General features: G+C 42.1%; 1 protein-coding gene across 1 annotated transcript in view; it reads left to right on the forward strand.

Annotated features, from left to right (window-relative positions):
* Positions 1-23,171, forward strand: part of LOC139910134 (transcription initiation factor TFIID subunit 4) — a 100,782-nt gene extending 77,611 nt beyond the window's left edge. Inside the window, exon 14 of the mRNA XM_078283253.1 lies at positions 20,707-23,171. Within this exon, the coding sequence (XP_078139379.1) occupies positions 20,707-20,880 (174 nt within the window). The 3' untranslated portion in view covers positions 20,881-23,171. The remainder of the gene's footprint in view (positions 1-20,706) is intronic.
* Positions 23,172-23,657: the final 486 nt, after the last annotated feature.

The following is a 23,657-nucleotide window of genomic DNA, read 5'->3' on the forward strand; positions in this document are numbered from 1 at the left end:
GTCTCTCCCTTTGCCTTCTCCCCGCCAACCTCCCCTCTGTCCTCCTCTGGTGTGCTTTTCTTCTTCTCCTACTCCTCCTCCTGCGTCCCTCGCACTGCGCCGCCTGGGAGTAAAACGGCCAGGTCTTCAACCAGACAAACAGGAAGCTCGCAGAGCACAAGGGTTCCGGAGCCGGAGGGGGGCGCAGGGACTCGGAGGACTAGGACCGACCAGGCTGTTTGGTTAAGGAGACGGGCCAACTGCGTGCTAGTAGAGGGGACAGTATGGTACAAACCACTCGCTCCTCCTCCTCCTCCTCCCCCTCTCTCTCTCTTCTCCTTCCTCCTTTCTCCCCTCACTGCCCAGAACATGAGTCCATTGGGAATACTATTTGGTTAAAAAGGCAGGCCTGCTCCCTGGTAGTAGAGGGGGCGGTATTGTGCAAACTACTCACTCCCTCCTCCTCTTCTTCCCCGTCCTCCTACCACACCCTCCCTCCTCCTCCTCCTCCTCCTCCTCTCTCCTCTCTCCTCTCTCCTTCCTCCTTTCCATGTCCAGAACCTACGTTCAGTGGGAATTTTCGCAGTGGCAAAGACCACTGACTCACCCTTCTGTTTAGCTATCTTTAACATGCTGCTCTGGGGAGCTCCACTTTTGCTCTTAACCATATGGAGGCTTCTGTTTGATCTGGTGGGTGCATCGGCATTGACCCCTGATTAGCTGTTTTTTTTCGTTTTTTTTAGTCTCACAACTAAAGTAATGCGGGTTGGGATCTGAATTGGAGCCCAATGACTTATACATGACTTATATCAGGCTGTAATGAAGCATGAGGATTCCTGTGTGGGTTCTCCCTCTCTACATACTACATAAATATGATTAAAAAGGGCACCGAGAGGCTGCTATTGGTTGCGTAATGTCAAGAAGATTGTAATATTAGTTTGACTTTATGTCTCAAGGCAATTTTGTATTTCCAGCGAGGACACAAAGGAGACAGAGTCGAGTCTTCCGAATGGTTACAGGGGCTCCTTGGCCCAATGCCATCCGTTCTTAGAGCTGTAACACAGTGCACTTTGCCAACTTTCCCTTCCCCTGCACAGTGCAGAGCATGATGGTCCTGAGCAATGGTTATTACACCATGGACTGTGGGTTAAAACATTTAAAATGCAGCCATAACATTAGCATGAACATTAAAATGCATTTATTTTCTCTTCAATTATCAGAAATACTTTATTTCTATCTACTTCTATCTACCTCTTATACATACAGATGAGTATATAGAACATCTAATCCCATGAATAATGGAGATCTTTGGCCCATTTTTGGTTGTATGAAGTACATTAAATACCAGTCCAAGGAGTGAACAAAATATCACATTTAAAAATGCTTTGACCTGAAATACTTTGAATTGAAAGTATTATAACTTAACTTTAACAATTGTGGGTAACAAACATGGGGTTTACATGTCTTTTGAGGCTGTGAAAGGCCTTTATTTGTACATTATTATAGTACACTAAAGTGTCCTGTATTTTGAGTTATAGTGGATTAAGAAAGTTTCACACAGTTTCTTTTCCGTTGAAGTCAAAATCTGGAATAGACCCAAAATTTAGACAGATTTAGATAGATTTAGATAGATTTCAACTTGTGTCTACAAGGGAATCTCTGAATAGCCTGTTTGTTCCACTATTTCTGTACAGTTAACCAGTCAGTTCATATGTGTGTGACTTGGACAAATGATACTCCACTGTACACAAGGCAATCGAGGAGTGAAAGGAATAAATTACTTTCCTATTCTTTTCTGACATGTTTGTATCTTGCTCTTCGCACATGAATGGAATATGTATTGAACAAAGGAGCTGAAGAGATAGCAGCCATGCATAGTCTGTTAGGTTTTGAATATATGGTAACTGTCAACACAGCTCAGCATCACTGGTTTTAATCTGTGCATTCATGGAAATGGGCTGAGGAGGCCTCTAAAGTCAGTAAAGGGTTAAATACTTGTGAATCATGGTGTTTAAGATAAGATGTGCAACATAACATTAACTCTGATTAATTAGATTATGGGTCATTGAATATTAGCACCAGGGGCTTTATTCTATCAAACAAGCTTTCCAAGAGAAGTCAAGAAGCACTTTGTCCTTTCATGGTAAACACTAAAACATGCTGGGTCAAAATAGCACATGTAAATAAAATGTCTGCACCTCGCTGGGTGTGCGTTCTTTTCACTGAAGTTTCAAAGTAGCACATGCCCAGGATAGACAGAGTGTCTGAATGACCCCAAGATATTGGGTTACCTGTTGTAGCCAAAAAGGCCATGTTGGGTTACTTGTTATACCAAAAAGACCCAACAGTGAGTTGCTTTTTATCCTTTTGCTGGGTTACTGTTATCTGTGTATTTTTTATATCCAGCCTTTCCCCCCTGGGTTTTCCATTTCCTGTGTAACAAATCCAATAATTTAAATTATCAAACTACACAAACAGCCTCTAAAGCAATACAAATTAATTAAATGTTAAAATTGTTAACAAATGTTTTGCAATTACTTTTATCAGTATGACTTGATAGAATAGCCATAATGAGATCAACCAGCAGAGCAAACTTCACTTGATATATCAGTTTGGTAAAGAAGCAGTAAATTTATAAAATCAGAATATCAAAACTCAACCTGCAAATAAGGTCAAATTATTTAATTTAAACATACAAATTATGTTGCACAAAAAACAACTTTTTCCAATGAAAAAGTTGGCAACCTACAGGACAGGTGCTAGAGACATGTGATTAGAATATTTCTGATTTACTGCCATATTTCAGTATAAAATGACAATTCCTGTTATTTTCATGTGATGTTCAGATTGTTCTTTAGCCTGAGAATACTCCAAGAACCATTCACACAACCCAACTGTGCTGGGCAGCAATAACCCAGTGCTGCATAGGTGCTGTATCGACCCATTTGCTTGAACCTAAAGAAAATAGAACCATTAAAACAACAGGAACCATTAAAATAACAACTGCAAGGCTGCTGCATTAACCTAGTAAGTGAGTGTTGGCTGTATTTTTTTCATTTCAATCCTGATTATGTGGCATCAGCACCAAACACATTTATCTTTCTCTTCAGGCATTTGGTGTTGTTTAGTCATTGGTTTTGACCTGATAACCACTTTGGAAATCATTGAACTTTTATTGTTTAGCGCTTCATCGTAGTCTTATTATGTTACAACAAGCTAGTGATACAGACACAAGTAGAGGGAACAGATAAAATGAAAAACTCTCTCAGAAACTACTAGGGCATGTAGGTATAGCCTCGCTCCTTGCTGATGGCAGTAGTTATGTAAGTTCTTCTGTAGGCCGTCATTCTAAATTGAGGTAATTGGCTGGTGTAGTTTGTGATAGTGTGTGGCCGTAGGGCCCAAGCTCATCTCCTGTGGCTTCTGCATGAGGCTCATTGCTCTGGGACCCCGGCATGACTCTTTTACTCCTTTACAACCTTGTCGACCTGCTCTCTCTATTTCTCTCTCTCTCTGCCTTTCTCTTTTTCTGTCTTTCTTTATCTCTCTTTCTCTCTTTATCTCATCGTTGTTCTCTCTCTCTCTCTCTCGCTCTCTCTGTCTCCCTCTCTCACACACTCACACATGTGCAGTCCACTCGCCACCACATAGGTCATCCAGGTTAAGGTTTCTAGTGAGTCACACTTCCCAAGGTTTCTAAGAAATAAGACCACTATAAAAAAAAAAAACTCACAGTGATAGAGGGGAGAGGAATCCTATGCCTTTAGGCTGGAACAATATCAAAGGCAAGACCAAACGAAAAAGAAACCAAAAACTACACCAGCTCTTTTCCCATATTATCATTGAACTGTAAAAGTTTGATTATGTCTGTGAGCCAGCAACGTATGTATAGTATTTAGCTAGTGAACCTATGATGGTGCTGTGTCCAGACAAGCAAAGCGATCTGCATCATTAAAATAAACCCCAACCAGCCCTCAAGCATGAATACAGTACCTACATATATATCTCAGCCTAAAATGGAGAGCTAGGAGCCATTTGTATTGTTAAAATAGACAATTTTCACTAAAGAGTTTTATTGTAGAAGCTTATGACAGAGGTTCTTCTTTTCAGATAGCCAAATGAGAAATCTAGCCTCTTACCCTTGACCCCAAGCGTGTCAACATATTACCCGTCTGGGTCATGTGTGGACCTTCCAGAAACAGGTCTGGGACCATTTTGGGTCTCGCCCCATAGTTTAAGAAACCCGTGCATATGGAGAATTCTTTAAAAAATTCTATATGACTTGTATCTGAGAGCACCACACCAGCTTCTGCCCTCCCAGAAGGCCTCTTCGACTATTGTTGTTTGTGTTTGTGCTGTAGAAGACCTGGGTTAATGTCTCAGTCATTTCTTAGGCAGTGTGAAGTTCTGGACGGCCTTGTGGTCCACACTGTGGTCCGCTGCTTCCACTACAAAGCCTGGTTGGCCTTTCCACAGCAGACACCATTAGCTTAGCCTATATGGTGGAGTGTCTTTTGGCCAAGCCAAAAGAATGCAAGAGCTCTGTCCAAGCTGAAGAAATCCATCGCATTATTGCATCATGCCTCGTTATTATAAATACAGTAAAACCTTTTAAATGTAGCTGATACTCTCCTTCATAAATATATTTTACATTTACAGTATATGTGTACATTTATAAATGTGTGCATTTGCGTTAATACTGTAAAATAATCATTTAGATAAGAAACTTCTATATATCCATATTCATGGCAAAGTAGTGATCCCCCTCGTTTCTGCCTTTAAAACTTTGCCCTGAAATAATGGTTAAATATACAGTTTTGACAACAAAGTTGAGCCCCAGGCACTTAAAAGATACCCATCTTAAAGAAATTAATTACCTCCCTTGTTAATCTTGATATAATTAAATTTCTGAAGAATGAAATTTGCTGCTATTTTTTTTTTTTCTCCTCCGCCTTGGTGCTATGGAGACGGGGCGATAATGCCTGGCTCTCTAGCTAGCCTGCTGGCCAGGGACGTGGGGACAGCCTAACATCCTGGGCCCCGTGCTGTGCTGCAGCGCACTGTACAAACCCACTCTCCTCAGCCTACGCCTCCACCACTCACAGGGAAATGCAGAGAAAACGCCTCAGTCGCTGCTTTCCCATTCTGCGGCTGCCTGCGTTCCCCCATCCTGGAGGAGCTGGGAGCTCTGGGCCTGCAAATTCTGAGTCTTAACATGTGATAATGTTATCGAATGAATTGAGAGTTTGAGAGCGCGGGCGCTGCTAATGAAGTTGTCGACATGAAGCCTCGGAAACTTACATGGCGGGGCCCTGGAGAGCCCGGAGAGTTCTCTCTCTTATGGCTCACTTCAGAAACTCGTGTCGTTATTTATAGGACCTCCTACAACGCCGCTACAATTAATCCTGATTGGTTTGTGCAGCACAGCACTGTGACATTACCAGCGAGCAGTGAGTTTCCTTGTCGCTGTTTATTAAAGTTTGTTTTCCTTTGACTGCTTAAGTTTTTTTGTCAGCTCCATTGTCAGCTGTAAAGGTTGGAGCCTGGGGAAAGAAAGGAGAAAAAGCTGGAAAAGATCTTTCATTAGAAGCTGGCAGGGGGGCAGAAGAATGCCGAGGAGGGCAGAGGAGAGGTTGTAATATGTATGGAGTAGGCAAAATACTAGAACGAGATGGCAGAAATGCCAACATAAACAGCGGTTTGAGTTTTCCAGGATCTGATTCAGGACTTTTCATTGTGGAGGCGTACAGTATGCATCCTGTAAGTAGCAGATCTCGCCTCAAAAGACCGTACTAAATAATGAAGCTCCATCCTTACATTGTTCACCTCACCTCCACTGCATGTACCACAGTACTGCGTCACAGCTTATCTCTTATCTTATATCTCTTACATTTTACATTTTTCTGTCCCAATGTGGAAATCTACGTACAAAAAGTTGTTTCTTTATACTAATATTCTGGATGACTAATATTCTGAACCCCTGGTGTTTCAATATACTGTATAGTGGTGAAAGGGTTACAAATTATATTTTCTTTGAGACCTTACAAACTGTCTTCAAATACCATCCATAAATGAACTTCGTCTTGTTTATATTGAGGCAGAGTCCACTTTACATCCTTAGTTCCTATTTGGGGTCCTGATATCAGTTTTTCTTAGAAAGCACAGTAAAATATTTCAATAACCAAAAGTTAAAGTTATTTTCATATAAATAAATTTCTGTTTTCCTACTCTATCGCCGATTTATACAATACAAGTGGTTCCACCTATACCCAGTTGATGAAAGCTTTTACATTTGCTTTTCTAAACACCTGGTGTCAGGTACCTGTTTCCTGGTGTTGTGTCAAAATTTGTTTCCTAAAAAATATGTTTCCCCTGGCAGTGTGTCTTCACCTCGATTTCACGCCAGGGAAGAAAATAACATTGTTTCAGTTTTTGTGAATTGTTTTCCTATCACTCGATCTTCAAACAGTAAAACTTTTTTTTTTTATGTAAAAAATTTCACAGGATTACAAAGAGTGAAAGTAGTCCACCAAAACCAACCTACCTAGTTGCCCCATAATGAATGGAGATCACACTTATTGCTGATTGGTGATTATCTCAAACCATAAATGTCCATTGATTCTACAAGGAAGCTGTGAGGCTATTAGTCTACTTGTCACTTATTACGTGCATTTCCCCACAATAATTTCCTTTGGGGATACAAATTTTGGCACAACACCCCTGGCACAAAGTAAGTGATATGTTACATTACCAGAAGCAGCAACAGGAATTTGTTTGGAACAAATAGAGGAAGAACTGGGTAGTTGGCATGAACAGTGATAGCCACCATGTCTGAACAGACAAAGTACCTACAGAAACTCAAACTCAAACAACAGAAAATCTAAGGAAAAAAGACCAAAATAAAAAAAAAACAATTTCTTCATTGGATTTAAATTTATAAAAATATCACAATATGTGAAGTCACAGTGGATGTACAAATATATAAAATTTCATCAGTTTAAAAGTTGCATTATACATCACCCTGTGCTCACTGGATGCTTGTGAATGCTGGTGCACATGCTGGGAAAACACGAAACACAGCTTTTACCTTTTGCTCACCATCACCAAATTCATCAAATGTGTCAATAGATATGTTTAAGTAACTGTATACCCCATCTAAACCCAGGTTACTAAGTTAATTCAGAGAGTTGGGTTGGATGTGGTTCTTACCATAGGTCTTATCATGCAAAATTTCATTTTCTTGGATTTCGGTGCCACAAGCATGGGTAGGGGTGACTTTTAATTTGAAGGGCCTTTGGACCCTTGTCAGAGAAAGGTTGATGAATAAGGTCACCATATTGTTTGCAGATGGAGGCGCTTCAGGAAGAGTCTAATTGACTTTATGCATTGAGATGCCAGACTAGCCACTGCACCTGTCTGGCACATAGGAAACGGTGCTCTGCATGGCTTTGGATGGATTACGGTTGGATTGCTATTTACTGAAGAGAGTGTTTGATGTCTCATCAGCAGAAGGATTCAATGAGGCACCAGTGAATAAATAGTAATGGCCATACTTTGAAAGGACACACTCTGTTTTGTATTAGATGGACCTGTTTTGTATTAGACAGAGCTTATGAACTTGACTTGACTAAAGGCCTGTCACAGAATGTTAGGAGACTGAAGTTGGAGTCGAACCAACAACCCTGACGACCAGGCAGCCGCCGTAAACCAACCTGCTGACAACATACAGGAGAAGCTGACTAATCTGCACCTCTAACAGGTTTTTGGACCTAGTGAAATGCTTGGCTGACTGAAACACATCGAAAAACACCTTGTTCATTCTGGTTTCTAGTTGAATAGCTATTAATTGATTTTGTTAATAAGGAAATGCCAACAATTACTAATTACATTTATCTTAGTAATGTCATTACATTAATAGAATTTATAATTATTTTATCATATATGTTTGCATTTCTCTATATTTTGTTCATTATTAATTCAGTTAACCAGTCCGTTTGAATGTTTGGGTAGAGGTTTGGGTAGAGGAGGTTCTAATGTAAAGTCCTGTTTCTAAATCACAGAAAACGTAGAATAAGCTTAAATTCTTAGATCAGCTACATCACAAGCAAGTGTGCAAGGGTCAAAGAAGCCACAGCACCCATGCAACAGATGTAATGAATATTCCAGTGTCCCTTGAATGATCATAAACGTCAGAAAAGTGCTAGTTCTAGTGGTAATTGACATTCATTTATCGTATTTATCAAAAATATGCAACCGCTGTACAAACCAGGCAATAGACTTAATTTTATGCCCAAAATGTGAATTGCAAATTTATATTTGTTTTGCTGAGCCATGGGAACTTAGTGTTTCGCTCTGTGGCAACACTGTATTGAGGTTAAATTCAGATTAACTGACTAGTAGTTTTATTGTTGACTAGTACAGCAGCCAGTGATAAATCAACTAGTCAGTTAATCATTCCCACCCTAAAGACTACTGCTGTTAACTACACCCATTATTCCGCTCTCTAAGCTTTTTACTACATGCCCCAGAAGTGCCTTTTTCTCTGTAGCCTCCCACTGGGAGAGGCCCTGCTTTGGCTTCCAATTACACTACAGCTACCCCTCTTAACCTGGACCAACCACCAGCCCCTTTACTTAATAGCGATGGTCCATGTAAATAGATAGGTCAAGTCATACGGTGCTTATTCTGTCCTTCACTGTGAGGACTATTTTTTGCATTGTTTTGTTTTAACATATACATTGTTGTCATGCAATGTCCTCTGTTTTGTCTTTTATCGTAAAAAAATACAGAACATCTAAAATTAGCTTGAGAAAATGGTGCAAGAGAACAAACAAGGCGATCCATTAGTGAGGATGGGTTATTGGCTGACTTGCCTGTTCTCATGGCGGCCCATTAAAAGTGGTAATGTCTGCCTGCAGCAGCGCCCGGGGAAGAAGAAGGAGGCCATGGAAGGCATATTTCACATGCATCAGACACTGGAATTAAATAGACCAATGTTCCCTAAAAAGACTGAAGTACATCTCTTTCTGATGTGCGTCCCGGGCAAAAATTCATTGATCTTAGAATGTCCCTTGGCAATTATAAAATATTAAATCCAAGTCGCACTTTTCGGCTCAGCTTAATTTTTTTTTTTTTCTCGCTTTTCACTGCTTTCCATTTGACCAATTTAGAAAAAAAAAAAAAAAGTTAGAAATGGATGGCCATGAAAAAGACGGCACTAATAATAAAGACTGTGCTCCGTTTCAGATACCCTTTGTTATGTTTCTGTATTGTTTTCGCAGAACATCTCAGATCATTAAACGGGGATGAAGCCCCAGCAAAGCAGAGAGTGCTTGAAACATATCTTATTAGAGCATCAGAGCTGTGTTAACCAGGAGCGTGAATGACTGGAATTGAACCACACAGGGGAGTGAGACTTGTATGACATCTTTATTTCTGAACACAAGGTCTTCTAAGTCGCTGATGCCGGTTTCGGCACTCTGGGGACGACAAATATTTGTCAGCTGCTTTCCATTAGGTCCGTGGCCCCAGTGCTTGCCTCCCTGGCTCCTTTGTGTCCCTCGGAGATTACAGAGGGGTCCACAGTTAATTGCCCAAATCATTAAATTTAACATAGATCTCAATAAATATATTCAGCCAGCTGTTTGACAAGGTACACAGTTCATTAAGTCCCCTTGCTTGTTTGTCGTTTCCCTAATTAAGATTTAGAATCGATCATTGAGTGTGTAATGTACAGTGTAGCTCGGCTTGCGCAGGGAGTCTCTCCGCTCAGCTAAAAGGAATGGCATCCGCTTGCTAAAGCTTTACCATTTAGCACACTGACTGCAATGGGAATTAGACATCCTGTGCTAATTAGGAAGCCCAATTAACTGTGAAATTCAGGCGTTTTTGACAAATAATCTCAGCAGAATTCAGACATCACCATGTACATGAATGTTATCTGTCCTGCATGGAAAGAGGAAAAAAGACTATTGGCTCTGACGCTGTTTTAGATGCCTATTTGTGTTGCTCAGAGCTAATAATGTGTTGTATGTTCCCAGTGATGTGTTGTTCATGTCAGTTAGCATGCAGTCTAACCTATTGTCTCCCAAGTTGCTTGAATGGGCCCAATATTGTGTATATATAGATATACTGTATATATATACAATTTTACTTAAATCCATCCATATGATGTCTTACTGTAGATTTAGTACCATTTTAACAATACATGGGATTTAATGTAACTGTTACTTGAATGTACTAAAACCTTAAATGAGTAATAGATGAGGAATTTGCCTCTGAAATATGGCAGTGTTGCCTGAGAGAAAAAGAATTGTAATAAACAGACAGATTGCTCCTATTTTGAGTTGGAGTGTTACCAGGCCTGGCTGAGGTTTGCCCTGTTGTACTCAGTAGAACAACAATGCTGCGGTTGGCCATGGTTAGACAGGGCAGCTGCCCAACATTTGACCTCTAATCGCTTTTCCTGAAACAAAGAATTGGCATCACCAGAGAACTTCAATGTTTCTGTGTCTCTGATTCCCATTTTGATTCATGATCACATGTATTTTTTAGATTGCATAAATTATGTATTTGTTGGACTAATGAACGCCCGCCACTGATAGAACTTTGGGAGAGTTGTGAATAGCCGGATTTGGCCTCTGCCGCCCGCGTCAGTGTGCTGATTACATGTCATGGCAGCTCAGAGCGATAGATGTGGTTTGGCTGAAAGGGCCTGCCTGGCCTTTTGGAGCGATTTTATATACACACACAATAAGGTACAGAGAGCCACAAGATGTAAACATACCTCCTGGGTCGGCCTGTGTCACCGTACACCACAGCTTTGTTATGTGTGCGTGTGTGTGTATTGGTGTATGTGTATGTGTTTGTGCACGTGTGTGGTCCGACTCGTTGACAACTGCTAAGCAGGCCCCCACTGTCTTTATTACCTGTCCAATCTATCCTAACTGCTTTGTTTCCGCAATGCGTAGAAGCGCATTAAGCCTTGCTTACGGTGGTGGTTTCTGTTCACTTGGAGCCTAATAGGAGCCCGCCATTTCACCATGGAACACAATGGCTGTGGGTGTGTGCTGAAGCTGTTTGGATACCAGGCAGCGCCGGAGGTGTGTTTGCCGGGCGCCGGTGGGCAACTCCTGCAGCTGCCCGCCTCAGGTGCAGGAAGAATCAAGCACTTCCTTTTACAAGATGTGTAATTATTATGGCAGACAAGGGTGTGGATTTAAACCGAGTCAATATGTAGATAAGCTTTATACATACACACACACATACACACGCAGCTGCCTGGGAAGCGGTACTGTTGTATGTGGTATAATGCAGCAGGTTGCCAAAATGCTGTGCAGGTAGGAAGGAAGCCTTCTGGGCCTGTGGAGCGGTAACCTGTTGGGAGGAACGAGGCCTCCAGGAAAATGCCAGCAAAGATGCAATGAGCAGCATGTTGAGTGAGCCTCAGTAACTACAGTGAAACAGTGCAAAGTGTACGCCACTACCTCCCTTTTTCACCTCTGACCTCCAGCTCTCCTAATTGAGTGGGTTCATTATAAAATTTTACTTTTGGCACTGTAGAAGCAAACGTACCATATACAGCCAATAGGTTTCTATGTCTAGAAAGTTTTTTGAGTAATTATTATTGCTATTATTATTATCACTAGTAGTAGTAGTAATATAGTAGTAGTAGTATATTTTCTTTAAGTTATCCAGTAAAGGAAACATTTATTTCTGAGTTGCCTTGAAAGTATCAGGCAGCCTAGATTCTTCTCACCCTGGCAGCTTGTTGAATGAGAATCCACGACACTGGGGGTCAGAAATGTTCACAGAGCAGCTCTCTTCAAAAAAAAGAGATTTCTCCAATGAAGTTTCGGTTCCTCTTTCTGGGCCATCTATATAAAACATGAAGCTCTACTCTTTCCCCAGAAGAGCTTGGATTTTAATCAGACCTGCTCTTCAGACAGCCGTTTTCCTGCCTCTCACACTTAGCAGGCGTCACATCAGGTGCATGGGGACCAGTGACAGCGGCACTGGAACTGAGCCTGTGATGGCTAAATGATGTCAAAAACGGCCCCATTTATGTCAATTTGAGATCAAGCACCAATTCGGAGTGTGAACCTCCACAGTAAATGTGCTCTCTAATCTCCTCCATCTGCATATCTAGCCCCTTGGTGCGTTCCGTTTCTTGTAAGTGAAATGTGTCACTGCTCGTACGAGGATTTATGGGAAGACTGACAGTTCAGCGTAGACGTCTGCCGAGCGGCGGGAGCCGTCGTTGTGCCGTTTGGTCTCTCGTCTCATTCTCAAGTCAGTGTCTGTTAGTGCAGGGATGCTGTATTATTCAGTGCAATGTAATTTTGCTAGCCTACTCCTTTCCCTAATTAGGCCATTTGCAGGATGCGTTCCCCTTAGTGTGGTCATTTATGTTCAATACCACTCTGAACTGATAGGCTTTTGTTAACTGGTTGTTCCTATTTGGAACGTTTCGCAAAGACATCAAAGGGCGGACCACAAGCCTCATTTGGCAACTTCTCCCAGCTATCCATCGGCTGCAAAACACCCCGGTGCCTTGATTATTAACTCAGTCACCACCCTCTCATTCAACTTGAATTAAAAATTAAAAACCAGCAGAAATGACAGTGCCACACCATTGAAAGTAAAGTGTGCAAAACCAACAAGGGCTCATTAGCGAGTAGTTCTGAAGACAAGCATTCTGACTTGAGACTCATTACACTTCTCCCATTTTAACTCTAATTGGGTTCATTTTATATATGAAACGCCTTGAATATTTAATGGTGAAAAAGTTCTACTTCTGATACTTTATGAATAGCCAAAGATACTTGGCCTGCGTTAATTGTCCAGGTTATCAGGCAAGCTGTTAGTGGTTTCTCAGTTACTCTTCCTCTCTCCATAGAAAATAGCAAAGAGGAAATGCATTGAACACATTGCTTGGCGGACTGTTGATTGATTTCATGATCTTCAGACAAATAGAGCTGCTTTATAAATCACAACAACAACAAAGTCATCATCTGGATTGTTTAATTTGGTATTAGCTGTACTGCTGTTGTACTGTTTTGATTGCAAAGGGGCTTTCTATTCATTTAAAAGCCAATAATAACCAATATGTGAACAAAAATAATATTACCTCACAATCTTAAATGGTGTTACCAACTTCAGCTAAAAAGACATAGCTAATAAAGCCTTTGTCATATTTAACAAGTTATTCAGCTAGCCAGGCTTAGAGCATTTTAATTAAACAGATTAAAAAACAATGTTATGGTTTCTTCCTCTGGTTGCCTTCACACAATCTTTTGTTTCTCTCAGGTTGAAAAGAGAGAGAGAAAAAAAGCCAAGATTGTGTTTCCAGGCAGGAAAGTTTGAAGTTCTTTGTTTGGAAGGAAGGTTCCGGGTGCTGCACACTGTTTAGCTTGGTGACCCTGTGACTGTCTTCTGAGGAATTGTATGAGCAGCCCTGCAGAATACTGCTCCAGGGTCAGCTTTCATCTTAGCAGTAACCTGTGGACTTTGAAACTCAAGGCGATGGAATTGCAGCTTTGTCAGTACACTACTAATTAGAAAATTCCTGACCTCGAGCAAGATGTTTTAATTATGTGTTGTGTCAACGAGTTTGCAGATTTAATCCACCGTTGATACACACTCAAGTGTGCAAACTGTGTCGCACATCGTAGTAGATCAAGTGGAATGGTGAAGGGGCTTTTTCCCCCATCTTTCCCTGCCCCATATAACCTTGCACCTTTCCTGCGCCATGTTTGTTAAGAGCCATCACATGCTTAAGTAGCCAAATTAGACGGGGAGTTAATGTGTTAGCTCGTGAAAAAGCTGGTCTGATTTGCCTTGGTTTGTGGGAGGCTGAACAATGTGACAGTATTGTGCTGGGTGTGAGCTCTCTGTTGCAGTGAGTCAGTGTGAGGGAAGGCAGGAAGGGGTTAAACAGAAATTGAGCGGGGATGCTGGGGGCAGCAGTGCTGCAGAACATAGCAGTGTTCGTGCGAAGGCAAGTCATTTCCCGAAACACTGCAGACACATGGCCTGCGGCGCTCTAAAACCTTTGGAGACCAAAATGGCTTGCAGGAGTTAGAAGTAATAAGGTGTTTTTTTGCCTTCTTTCTCCTTGACTGAAATTCTGCACGGTTGCTATGCATTGCCATGGAGCTGTGTAGCTGTTTTTATGGTTTATGTGGGTATTAAGATGCTCTGCAACTGGCCATTTTTGAGATTTGTTGTTCTTTAGTTGTGAACCAAATGGAAGTTGTTTGTTTTGAAAGTAATTCCCTCATTTTTTTTACCATGATCAGAATGCTAGACCTCACTCTCCTCCCTTTGTATTTTTCCTCCCTCTTTTTGTTGTTCACAAAATGACAAATTAAAAAAGCACGTATGAGATGAAAAGAGCCAGATATACCAAATGTGGTTCAACATGCTCCTTGTTTCAAAAACCAATGTGACAATGGCAGCCTCATGTTTAGGCTTTTCCACAGAAAAGGAACCTGTGACACGAACAAAGGCCGTCTGTGTCGGTGCATGAACATAAAGCTGTGGTATTAGTCCACCCTGACCCCTCTGATTATCGGTGGACTGAACCAAAACCCTTTTCATCCTCTCCCCTGGTTCTGTTAATCTTGGCTGCCTTGTCTGCTTCAAAGAGGGCTCCGGCATATAATCTGCGTATGTACATCTGTGAATTATTATTCTAATTCTTTATACGTTTATTAGAGCTGAATAAACTCCACATCAAATACATCACTCGGGCGATGTCAGAAAGCCCGGGGCAAATCAGCCGACATCTGTTAACTCTTTCAAAATGGCCTCATCCAGCATGTCTGTGGGCGTAGAGGAGCGAGAAAAAGGAGAGGCGAGAGAGGGAGAGTGAAGGGGAGAGAGAGAGAGAGAGAGAGAAAGAGTCTCTGTTGCTGATTAATGGCGGCCATAGGAGAGGCGTTTCAGGCCGAGCGTGGAGAAGGAGCGGGGCTGCACTCCCACGGCTGGGCTCCACACTGTAAACACTGTGAAGGGACGAGGCAGCGTTCCCCGACTGAAATGCGGCGTGGAGGAGAACATGTGGGAAAGCTTTGCTTCCTGGCGCATAGTCAGTCAACCAGGCAGTCAGTCAGTCCTTCAGTCAGTACATTAGTCAGCCAGTCCGTGAGTCAGTCAGGCCTTCAGTCAGTCAGTCAGTCCTTCGGCCAGTCAGACAAACAAATCAGTCCTTCAGTCAGTCCTTCGGCCCGTCAATCAGTCAGTCCTTCAGTCTGTATGGCAGTTTGTCAGTCAGTCAGCCACTCCTGACGGGATGGCCTTCTCAGATGTCTCAGAGAAGGAGGCAGTATCAGGCATTTGAAAATGACCAATTAACTTACCTCTGAAAAGAACCAGCTAACTACCCTCTGATCTCAACACTGACTCACCCCTCCTGAATTCGGCTATTACTGAACCTTTGTTTTAACAAACCGCTGCCAAAATCCACCAACATTTGGCTGGTGGCTGGTGTTAATTTCCCACCCTGGCTTTAACTTTAAACAGCTCCACCTGGTTAACCTTCTTCTTCACTTCTTTGTTTAGCTTGTCAGAGTCTCTCTCACTTGTGCTATATGTGTCCTCTTTGCCTGGAGCGCAGACGTCAGAATTTAAACGGATTTTTCTGCATCAAAGTCATAACAACAATACAGTAATGTTGCATCATGAACAGCTTATCTGTGTCTCAACCAGCAAGGGGCTAGCCTTTATCCTTCAACATGAATGCTGAGCAATGTAAGCAAAGTATGAGCTAACTCAGTATGTTAGCTGGTGTGTGTGTGTGTGTGTGTGTGTGTGTGTGTGTGTGCACGCGTACGTGTGCATGTGCGTGAGCGTGAGCATGTGTTCACGTACATGCACGTGTGTGTTCTCTCTCCATGCAGCCCCTGTCTGCAACTCCTCCTGTGAGGAGTATAGTGCTGAGACAGCAGGTTGGTCTGTGCAGGGCCAAGCAGCTCTGTGTGCCTGGCAAAGTGGGCCATTAACCCGCCGCCCTAAGGTGTGACCTGGGCCAAATCCAATATTGGCTCCGGCATCAAGGCACCGGTGCCACTCAGGGTTCAAAGCCACGGATCAGCAAGAAAGACACCCCCCTCCCCCCAAACAATAAAGGACTGAATGTAAATTCCTCAAGACACCTACGAGCATCGCTGCCGCCACCACACAATTAGAGGCAGGGAGTCAAAAGCAGGGAGGGAGAAAACATACATTATTAATTAAAAGTAAATTTAGCAAAATGGGGATTAATTTTGGTCCTCTCAAGGTTGAGGGAGCGTTGTTGATTATCGGAGGGCTGAGAACATGAAAGAGTGACCTGCTGACTTTGTCCTGAAAAATAGAGATTCTAGCAGCCACGTTTTGCTGTATAATTCACTTTGAATAGGCTACAGTGCAGTATCACACCTGTACTGCCACTAATCTGTCCAGGAGGTTCAGTGCACATTTGCTGTAGAGTGTAGATGTAGAAATGAATTGTTGAATGTATGCATGTAGTGTTATGAGTATAGTATGTCTTCTGCTGTCCCTGTCTATGATCTATCTAAGAAGATAGCATCAGTGTGCTTTTGCTTTCTTCTTGATAATACTGTGAATTGTGACAGAAAATGATGGTGTTGCTTTTGACCTTACAGAGAGAACTAGTGATGCTTTTCCCCTGTCCATTGGTCATTCTTTTTTAGATAGCTGTGGTAAACAGATACTTGTGCGAAGTGCCGGTTGTGGCTCTTGTTATTGGAAAGTGACTACTGAAAACCCATTTGAAATGTGATGCCTTTTTGCCAAAAGTTGAAATATTTTTTAACTTCTAGCTCTCAGCACTGAGTTCAAAATTAGAAGAAAAAGACACCAGCACTGTGAAGAGAGGTTCCCGGTAGACATGTAACCTTGATGCTGAAGGAGTTCTGCAGGGTTCCATTTTGGATCCACTTCTTTTTTCTCACTTAACATAAATAATATTTTGTGTGGATAAACATTCTACATATTATTTCTAAGCCGACAAGTCCTACACTCCACTGCCACCTCCAAGACTCCTGCACACATGTTCATAATCAAATATTAAAATTTCCACACTATGATTTATATGTGCAAATTGGGATCAACAGTGCCTTTTGTTCAGCTACAACGCTCTCATTAACAAGTAGCCTTTTTACAGTTGCTTACATCATTGATATACTGTAGAATTGCCAAAGAAGAGGTCAGGATATGGCTTTTCTTGACACTGCTTACCACACTGGAAAGGTAAATCTGACTTATGCACATAAGGATTTATTGAAAATTCTGACCTTAAATTGCCTGATGAACATATCAGAACGTAAGTATGTCTGATCAGGGCATCAGCAAAGTTTTTGTTTTAACTGATGTCTTCCTGTTCCTTCCATCTTTAAGTCTTTAATTCTATTATACTGTGTGTGTAATTGTCTGCTACACAAAGCACAGGCTAGCTCTGTGTGAGTGTGCACATGCACATATGTGTGTGTGGGGAACCATAGTGGGTGAAACAGTGTAATGTGTCTGGCCCACTGGTATGCTGTCATTTATGTCAATAGTATGGGGTTGAATACCAGAGCCAGTGTTGAGGCCTTATTACAGCATAGCCTCCTCTCCTCTCCTCTCCTCTCCTCTCCTCAGGTTTTATCCACCTCTCTCTCTCTCTCTCTCTCTCTCTCTCTTTTTCTCTCTGTCCCCAGCTCCAAACAAGTCAAATGTCTGAAGAGATGTATCGAAGTATCCCTGCGCGTTCTGTACGATGGATATGTCATATGACATAATGCCTCCGAGCGCCCATCACAGATAAAATGACAGATGCTGTTTTTTGCCTCATGGATCTTTCTTGGCAAAGCCGATTTTGAGACTTTCATTTTTGCTCCCTCTCTCTCTCTCTCTCTCTGCTCTGCTCTCCTGCCTTTTCTCTCCCTCTCACTCCTTCTTTTCTTCCACCGTGACCTTACAAAGCCTCCCATTTTGTTTTTCATTGAATTTCAGACACAATTACTGTGTAATTGCTGGCGACAGGGAAAGCGTGGTCGTCGATGTCTCGCTTTCCTTTTTAACTGACACTCAGCCATCTGCTTTGTTTAGCGTTGGTGTTTACTCCCCCACCTCCCTCCCTCCTCCACAACATGATTCTCGGCGTGTACTGGTGTGAGGGATAGGTCTCCATAGATACCGACAACAACACACCGGTGTTTGGGTGGCTGGCATGCTTTACGTGGAGGGCATATAAAGACGCGGGGAAGAGAGAGAAGCTGCGTTGAGTGAAATCAGCTTGGCTCCCTGGCAGAAGACTGACCTTTCTCCCTGTATTTGGATCACTTACCCAGGCTGCCCCTGTCCCTGAAGGGAATGAGGCATTCTGGGAGCCGCAGCAGACTAGCGGGGCAGCGATGTCCGGGTCTACTCTGCCCGTCTCCCTGCCAATCCCGCCGTCCCTCCTCCCCGCCCGCCGCCGCCGCAGCGGCCGCGGCACCACCTCAGCACCGACCGCCCGCAGCAACCTCGGCCCATCCGTCCAGGTGGATGGATGGCTTTGATTGGTGAAGTCTGTGGCCCGGGCGCTGAGGCTGGCATGTGAGTGGCAGTAATTGGCATGGCAGCAGGCAGGCCCATCTTTCACATGTGGTCAGCTGTGATTGACCTGATTAGGCCAGGGTCTCCCCCCCCCCCACACACACACACACGCCCCCCCTAAGTGAGGAACCTGGCGCGCCTCAGGGTGCCAAGGAGCCGTCTGTACCCACGTGCACCTCAACCCAAGGCCCTCCCAGCCTGTCAGCATCACCGACCAGAGAGAGTAGATGAGGAGAGGAGGGCTGGCTGGAGCAGCGGCCTGGCCACCCTCACTCAGCGTCCAGGGGTTGCGGAGTGTATTGGGGGAAATTTGAGACGCGGCACCGTCACACAGCGTACACAGAGCCAAGCGCACGAGGGGGGCGGGCGCTGGAGGGACTTTGGTTTGTTCTTGTAAATTCATACCCGTCATATGTTTGCAATTAAGGCCTGTCTGTACTGTGTGTTTACAGAGTGGTGCAATCAATGTAATTGTGAGAGGGTGTTCCTGACTGAAATGTCTGTCTTATTTCTCTCTGCCTGGGTTCAAGTGGGCATTCGCTGGATTTGTTTCCCGGTGTTTCTCATTTCCAAATGTAAATGCATCTCTTGATTTGTATCAGCCTCTGTATACACTCATTTTTTTATCGTTCTCATTTTTCCTGGATCGAATACAAACAACAAGGGCTCCATTTCAGAATGGAACGTCAGCTCAGATCTATGTCAGCAGCGTTGTTTATTTAGAGAGAAAATCTGTTCATATCCAGGGCGATATAAAGAGCCATAAAACACACTTAAATATAAATGATGGTTTTCCTTGCAGTCGGAGCACGTCGGCATTGTTTTCCTCGGCCTCACGCTCGGCTAGTATAGGTGCTATAAAAGAATTCTTTGTACACTCGACTGCACCTGAAGATCTGGACATTATTAGTAAATCTTTTTGATCTCGTTTTTTCATGCTCTGCAAGAGGGATTTTTTTTGTGCTTAAGTGGAGGTGTGTGCTTGCTTTAGAGGCCACAGCATTCCTTACTGTTGGTACCATTCATGTGCTTGCCATGCAACAGAGATTACTTTATTTTAGTGAGTGGGAAACATTGAATCGCTTACTTCTAAACACTGTAATGTTTCACCATGGGAACTGTCCCTTGAATTGGGACACAGAGACATACTGTAGACCTTTAAGATTCTGCGCCTCATTGGTTTAGTTTGGCAAAAGGATCTGTGGAAAGTATTTTTTAATTTGTTGCTGTTTGAAGATTGTGCTGAAAGAGAGAGGGCAAAAGACACATGAGGATACGAGAGAATCAGGCTGACTAAACAACCCAAACAAAAACGTCACAGCACCATCTGATGTAAAGAATCCAATTTTTTTTATTTGCCAATTTACACAAGGTAACTGTCTACATGTCACAAATTAATTTTGTCATTTCCATGTCTAGGAAAAGTTTTGGAATTGAACAGAAAGTCTGGAAATATATGAAAAAAAACAAACTGTTGCTCAGTCCCAATACACGTAATTTAAATGTTGTCATTTCATGTATTGTGAAATTTGTTGATGTGAAGATTAGCCTTCAGCTATAGAGAGATATGGCCTAGCTGTGAGTTCCCTAGCCACTATCCGCATGCATCACATCTTTAAATCCAGTGAAGAAATTAAAGTGCTAATAATAATCAGCAAGTTCCTTGTTTTTATTTTGATATTGGCAACATTTGGTGCTCAGCACTCACTGTTGTGGTGTTTCTGCACTGCTCTTCCCAGAGATCACCTGTCAATCAAACAGTGTGTCCAGTACTGTGACGTCTTTCTCCTTGGATTTTCTGTTGGTGAAGTTTGAGTTTCTGTAGGTGGCGCTCTTTTCTCTGTCTGTTCAGCCATGGTAGCTATCACTGCTCATACTAACTACCCAGTTCTTCTTCTATTTATTCCAAACAAACTGCTGTTGCTGCTGCAGGAAACATAAAACGCATCACTTCCTGTGTACCAGAGGATTTTCCCAGGAAAGACCTACCAGACACCGGGTGTTTAGAACAGCAAATGTAAAAGCTTTCATGAACTGGCAATAGGTTGAATCAAACTGTGGAATTTTGAAGTGTAAAATGTGTATGAGTCCTGTATCCTTCCCTCACCTTCTTACCTTTTGACCCCTTCTGTGTGTCTGCAGGTTTCAGGCAGCACGGCGAGCTCCCCGGCCAGCTCCTCCGCCCCGTCCACCTCGTCACGGCAGTACGCCCGGCAACGCATCACCCGCGTCAACCTCAGGGACTTCATTTTCTACATGGAGCAGGAGAGAGAGACCGCCCACTCCCTCCTCCTTTACCGCGCCCTGCTCAAGTAGCCTCTGCTCCTCTCAGCGCCCACCTCAACCTCCTCCTCCTCCTCCTCCTCTTCCTCCTCCTCCTGCTCCTCCTCCTCCTTCCCAGCCACGTGCCTTCAGATCGGGTCTAATGTTTCAGCTCTGTGTCTCCATATGTACTGTAGTGACGTTCGATGTAGCTTTTGATAAGAAGAAAGAGAGAGAGAGAAAACTCACAAAAATAAAACGTATCGTTCCGTGTCTTCTCTGTTTTAGCTTCACGGTAAACATATGTAGTTAGATCTTTCAATTTTAAAGGCCATGCCAAATTCTTTGTGTTGTAGTGGGATTTTTTTAAACGAAGGAACGATGTGGTTTTCGTGTCGAAGGACTTGACCCAGTACTTGTTCCATGTGTGTTGGGTAGCTGTGTATTTGACGTCCTTGGCAGTAGCTTGACTGAACCACCTCATAGTGAGGATTGTTGTGGTGACGAGAGTCCTGTTCACACCTCGATACAGCCTACGATATTCTAAGTTATTTGTTGAACATAGTTCAATGAATGTAGTTTAGTTGAAACTCAATAAATGAGAGACTTCACAGATTTCTACGCTGCGGCATCATTTTGAAACATTCAGATTCCAAATAACAGCATCACATCCGATTCCCTTACTGTAAGTGTAAATAGTTCTTTTTGAATTATTTTAAACAGCATGTATTATATTTTTATCACATGTAAGCTTTGTAAGAAAGAAAAAATAACAACCCATGTGTCAATATTATGAAAAACCTGAAGTTTTGTAAAACCATGTGCTTTTGAATTAGTCCAAATGAGACATTTTATTCTCTTCACCTGTAGACTTCTTGTTTTAAGGCGAGGCAGAGTCCCTCTGACCTCCAGCAAAGGTCTAAACAGAACCACAACCCGCACTACGGCAGATTCTGATCGCTCTCCCTCGATGAGCCAGTCTCAGTATTTATTTTTTTTATTACTAGATTTCTGTAGTCTGCTAATGCTCATGCCCATATCCTCAACACTTCAGGTTGACTTAGAACAGAGGTTCCCAGTCATGTTGATGTCAGGGACCAGACCTTCAAATAGATACAAAATAGTCGATGAACCCCCTTTAAATACCTGAGGGACCCCCATCTGAGAAGGTTTTTGTTTCAGAACAATTGATACTGTAGGTGGGGTGATGACTGGGGAGAGTGAAACCTCCGATCAAAATAGACATTCCTTTATCATATTAATTAAATATTAGTGAGATTAAAGTTTTCCTAATTTTGCTGGGGGACCCCTGGAGCCCCGTCAAGGACACCTGGGGGTCTTTGAACCCCACTTTGGTAATCATTGAGTTGGGAAGGTGGTCTATGAGGCGGTCTGTTGTGCCGCACTCATCCTTGTTTGTATTTGGATCCAATAGAAACTATTACATATCACACCTGTAAAGTAAGCAGGCCAACAGTGGAAGTAGACAGTCAGTTGTATGATTCTAGCCTAAAATCGATGTGATTTCCATTTTTCCATTTTGTTTCTGTCTTTACATTAGTGCTTGAAGAGCGGAATGGGACAAAATGCCCATCTTTTTAGATGTCACCCTGCATCCCTGCAGCGTTGCAAGGTGTTGGTGTCATCGCCCTTTTTTTTTTTAAACAATCTTATTTTAATGGCCATTCTTTGTTTTGTTTTTTTGTTGTTTTTTTGTTTGTTTTTGTTTTCTTTCTCCTTAACTGAATACCTTGGCCTCTATGCAGCTTGTCTCGTTGTATTGTAATTTATTTAAATAATGGGTAACATTTGACACAATTGTTGTGCATTATGGATTTTTGACAGCACTTTTTTTATATCTATTTTACCTGACAACTGAAAGCTGTCACTAATGTATTATAGCAAAGATGATTCTGTCTCTTTTAAGCATTAAACAGTATTGCCAATTGCTGTCAAAAGACACTTATTTTTTAACAATTAATATATTTTCGTTTTGTTTTGTTTTTTTTCTGATTGGCATTTATGCTTAACGAATTTCAGACAAATGAATTTTATCTCGAAGTACCATGTTAAAGTAAAAGCACAACAATATTTATTGTGGTGATTTCAAACGGTTTTAATAATGATTTGTATGGTTTCCGGTGGTTTCACAGGAGGACATTTCTACTACTACAGCTTTTTAGCCAAAATATTAGGACAATATTGCTGATGTAAACAGGCGGGGGAATTAACATTTCAATGTAAGGATGATTTGTAAATATTGTTTACAAAACCATGTGTTTATTAGAACTACGTTATTTTTGGTAAACTCTTGTACATATCTTGAAAATTTCCTGTTTGTGTGAAAAAAACAATACTTCTGTATTTGTACCTATTTTGTAAAGGAATAAATAAGCTGTTTACTAAACTGAGCAGACACTGACCTCATCCATACTCATTTCTTCTTTTAAGTCCAACAGCATGCAAATTAAAATGTTGTATGTATTTGTTGAATGTAATTTAACAACATAGCTAGGACAAGTTATGTTTCTGAGTATTAGCAGGTATAAAAACATTGTGTAAGCTTTACTGTAAAATGACTATTTTTAAATTGTGATATCTAAGCCAAAGGATTTTCTCTGCTCATTCCTCACACTTGCACAGAAAAATCAACAGTTCTGTTTTAGGAAGACAGTTCTACCAAAATCAACTACTAATGAAGGCTGCTTAATTTCCATTTTCTAGCATTGCACATGCTAAGTACAAACTGAGTTAAGCACCGCTGCTCAACTATGAAAAGTCCCCTTAGGATTCTGCTGCTAATTAAGCAGCAGCGTTTTTGAAAAGACCAA

This window comes from Centroberyx gerrardi, chromosome 1 (genome assembly GCF_048128805.1).
Source record: "Centroberyx gerrardi isolate f3 chromosome 1, fCenGer3.hap1.cur.20231027, whole genome shotgun sequence".
Classification (NCBI taxonomy): domain Eukaryota; kingdom Metazoa; phylum Chordata; class Actinopteri; order Beryciformes; family Berycidae; genus Centroberyx; species Centroberyx gerrardi.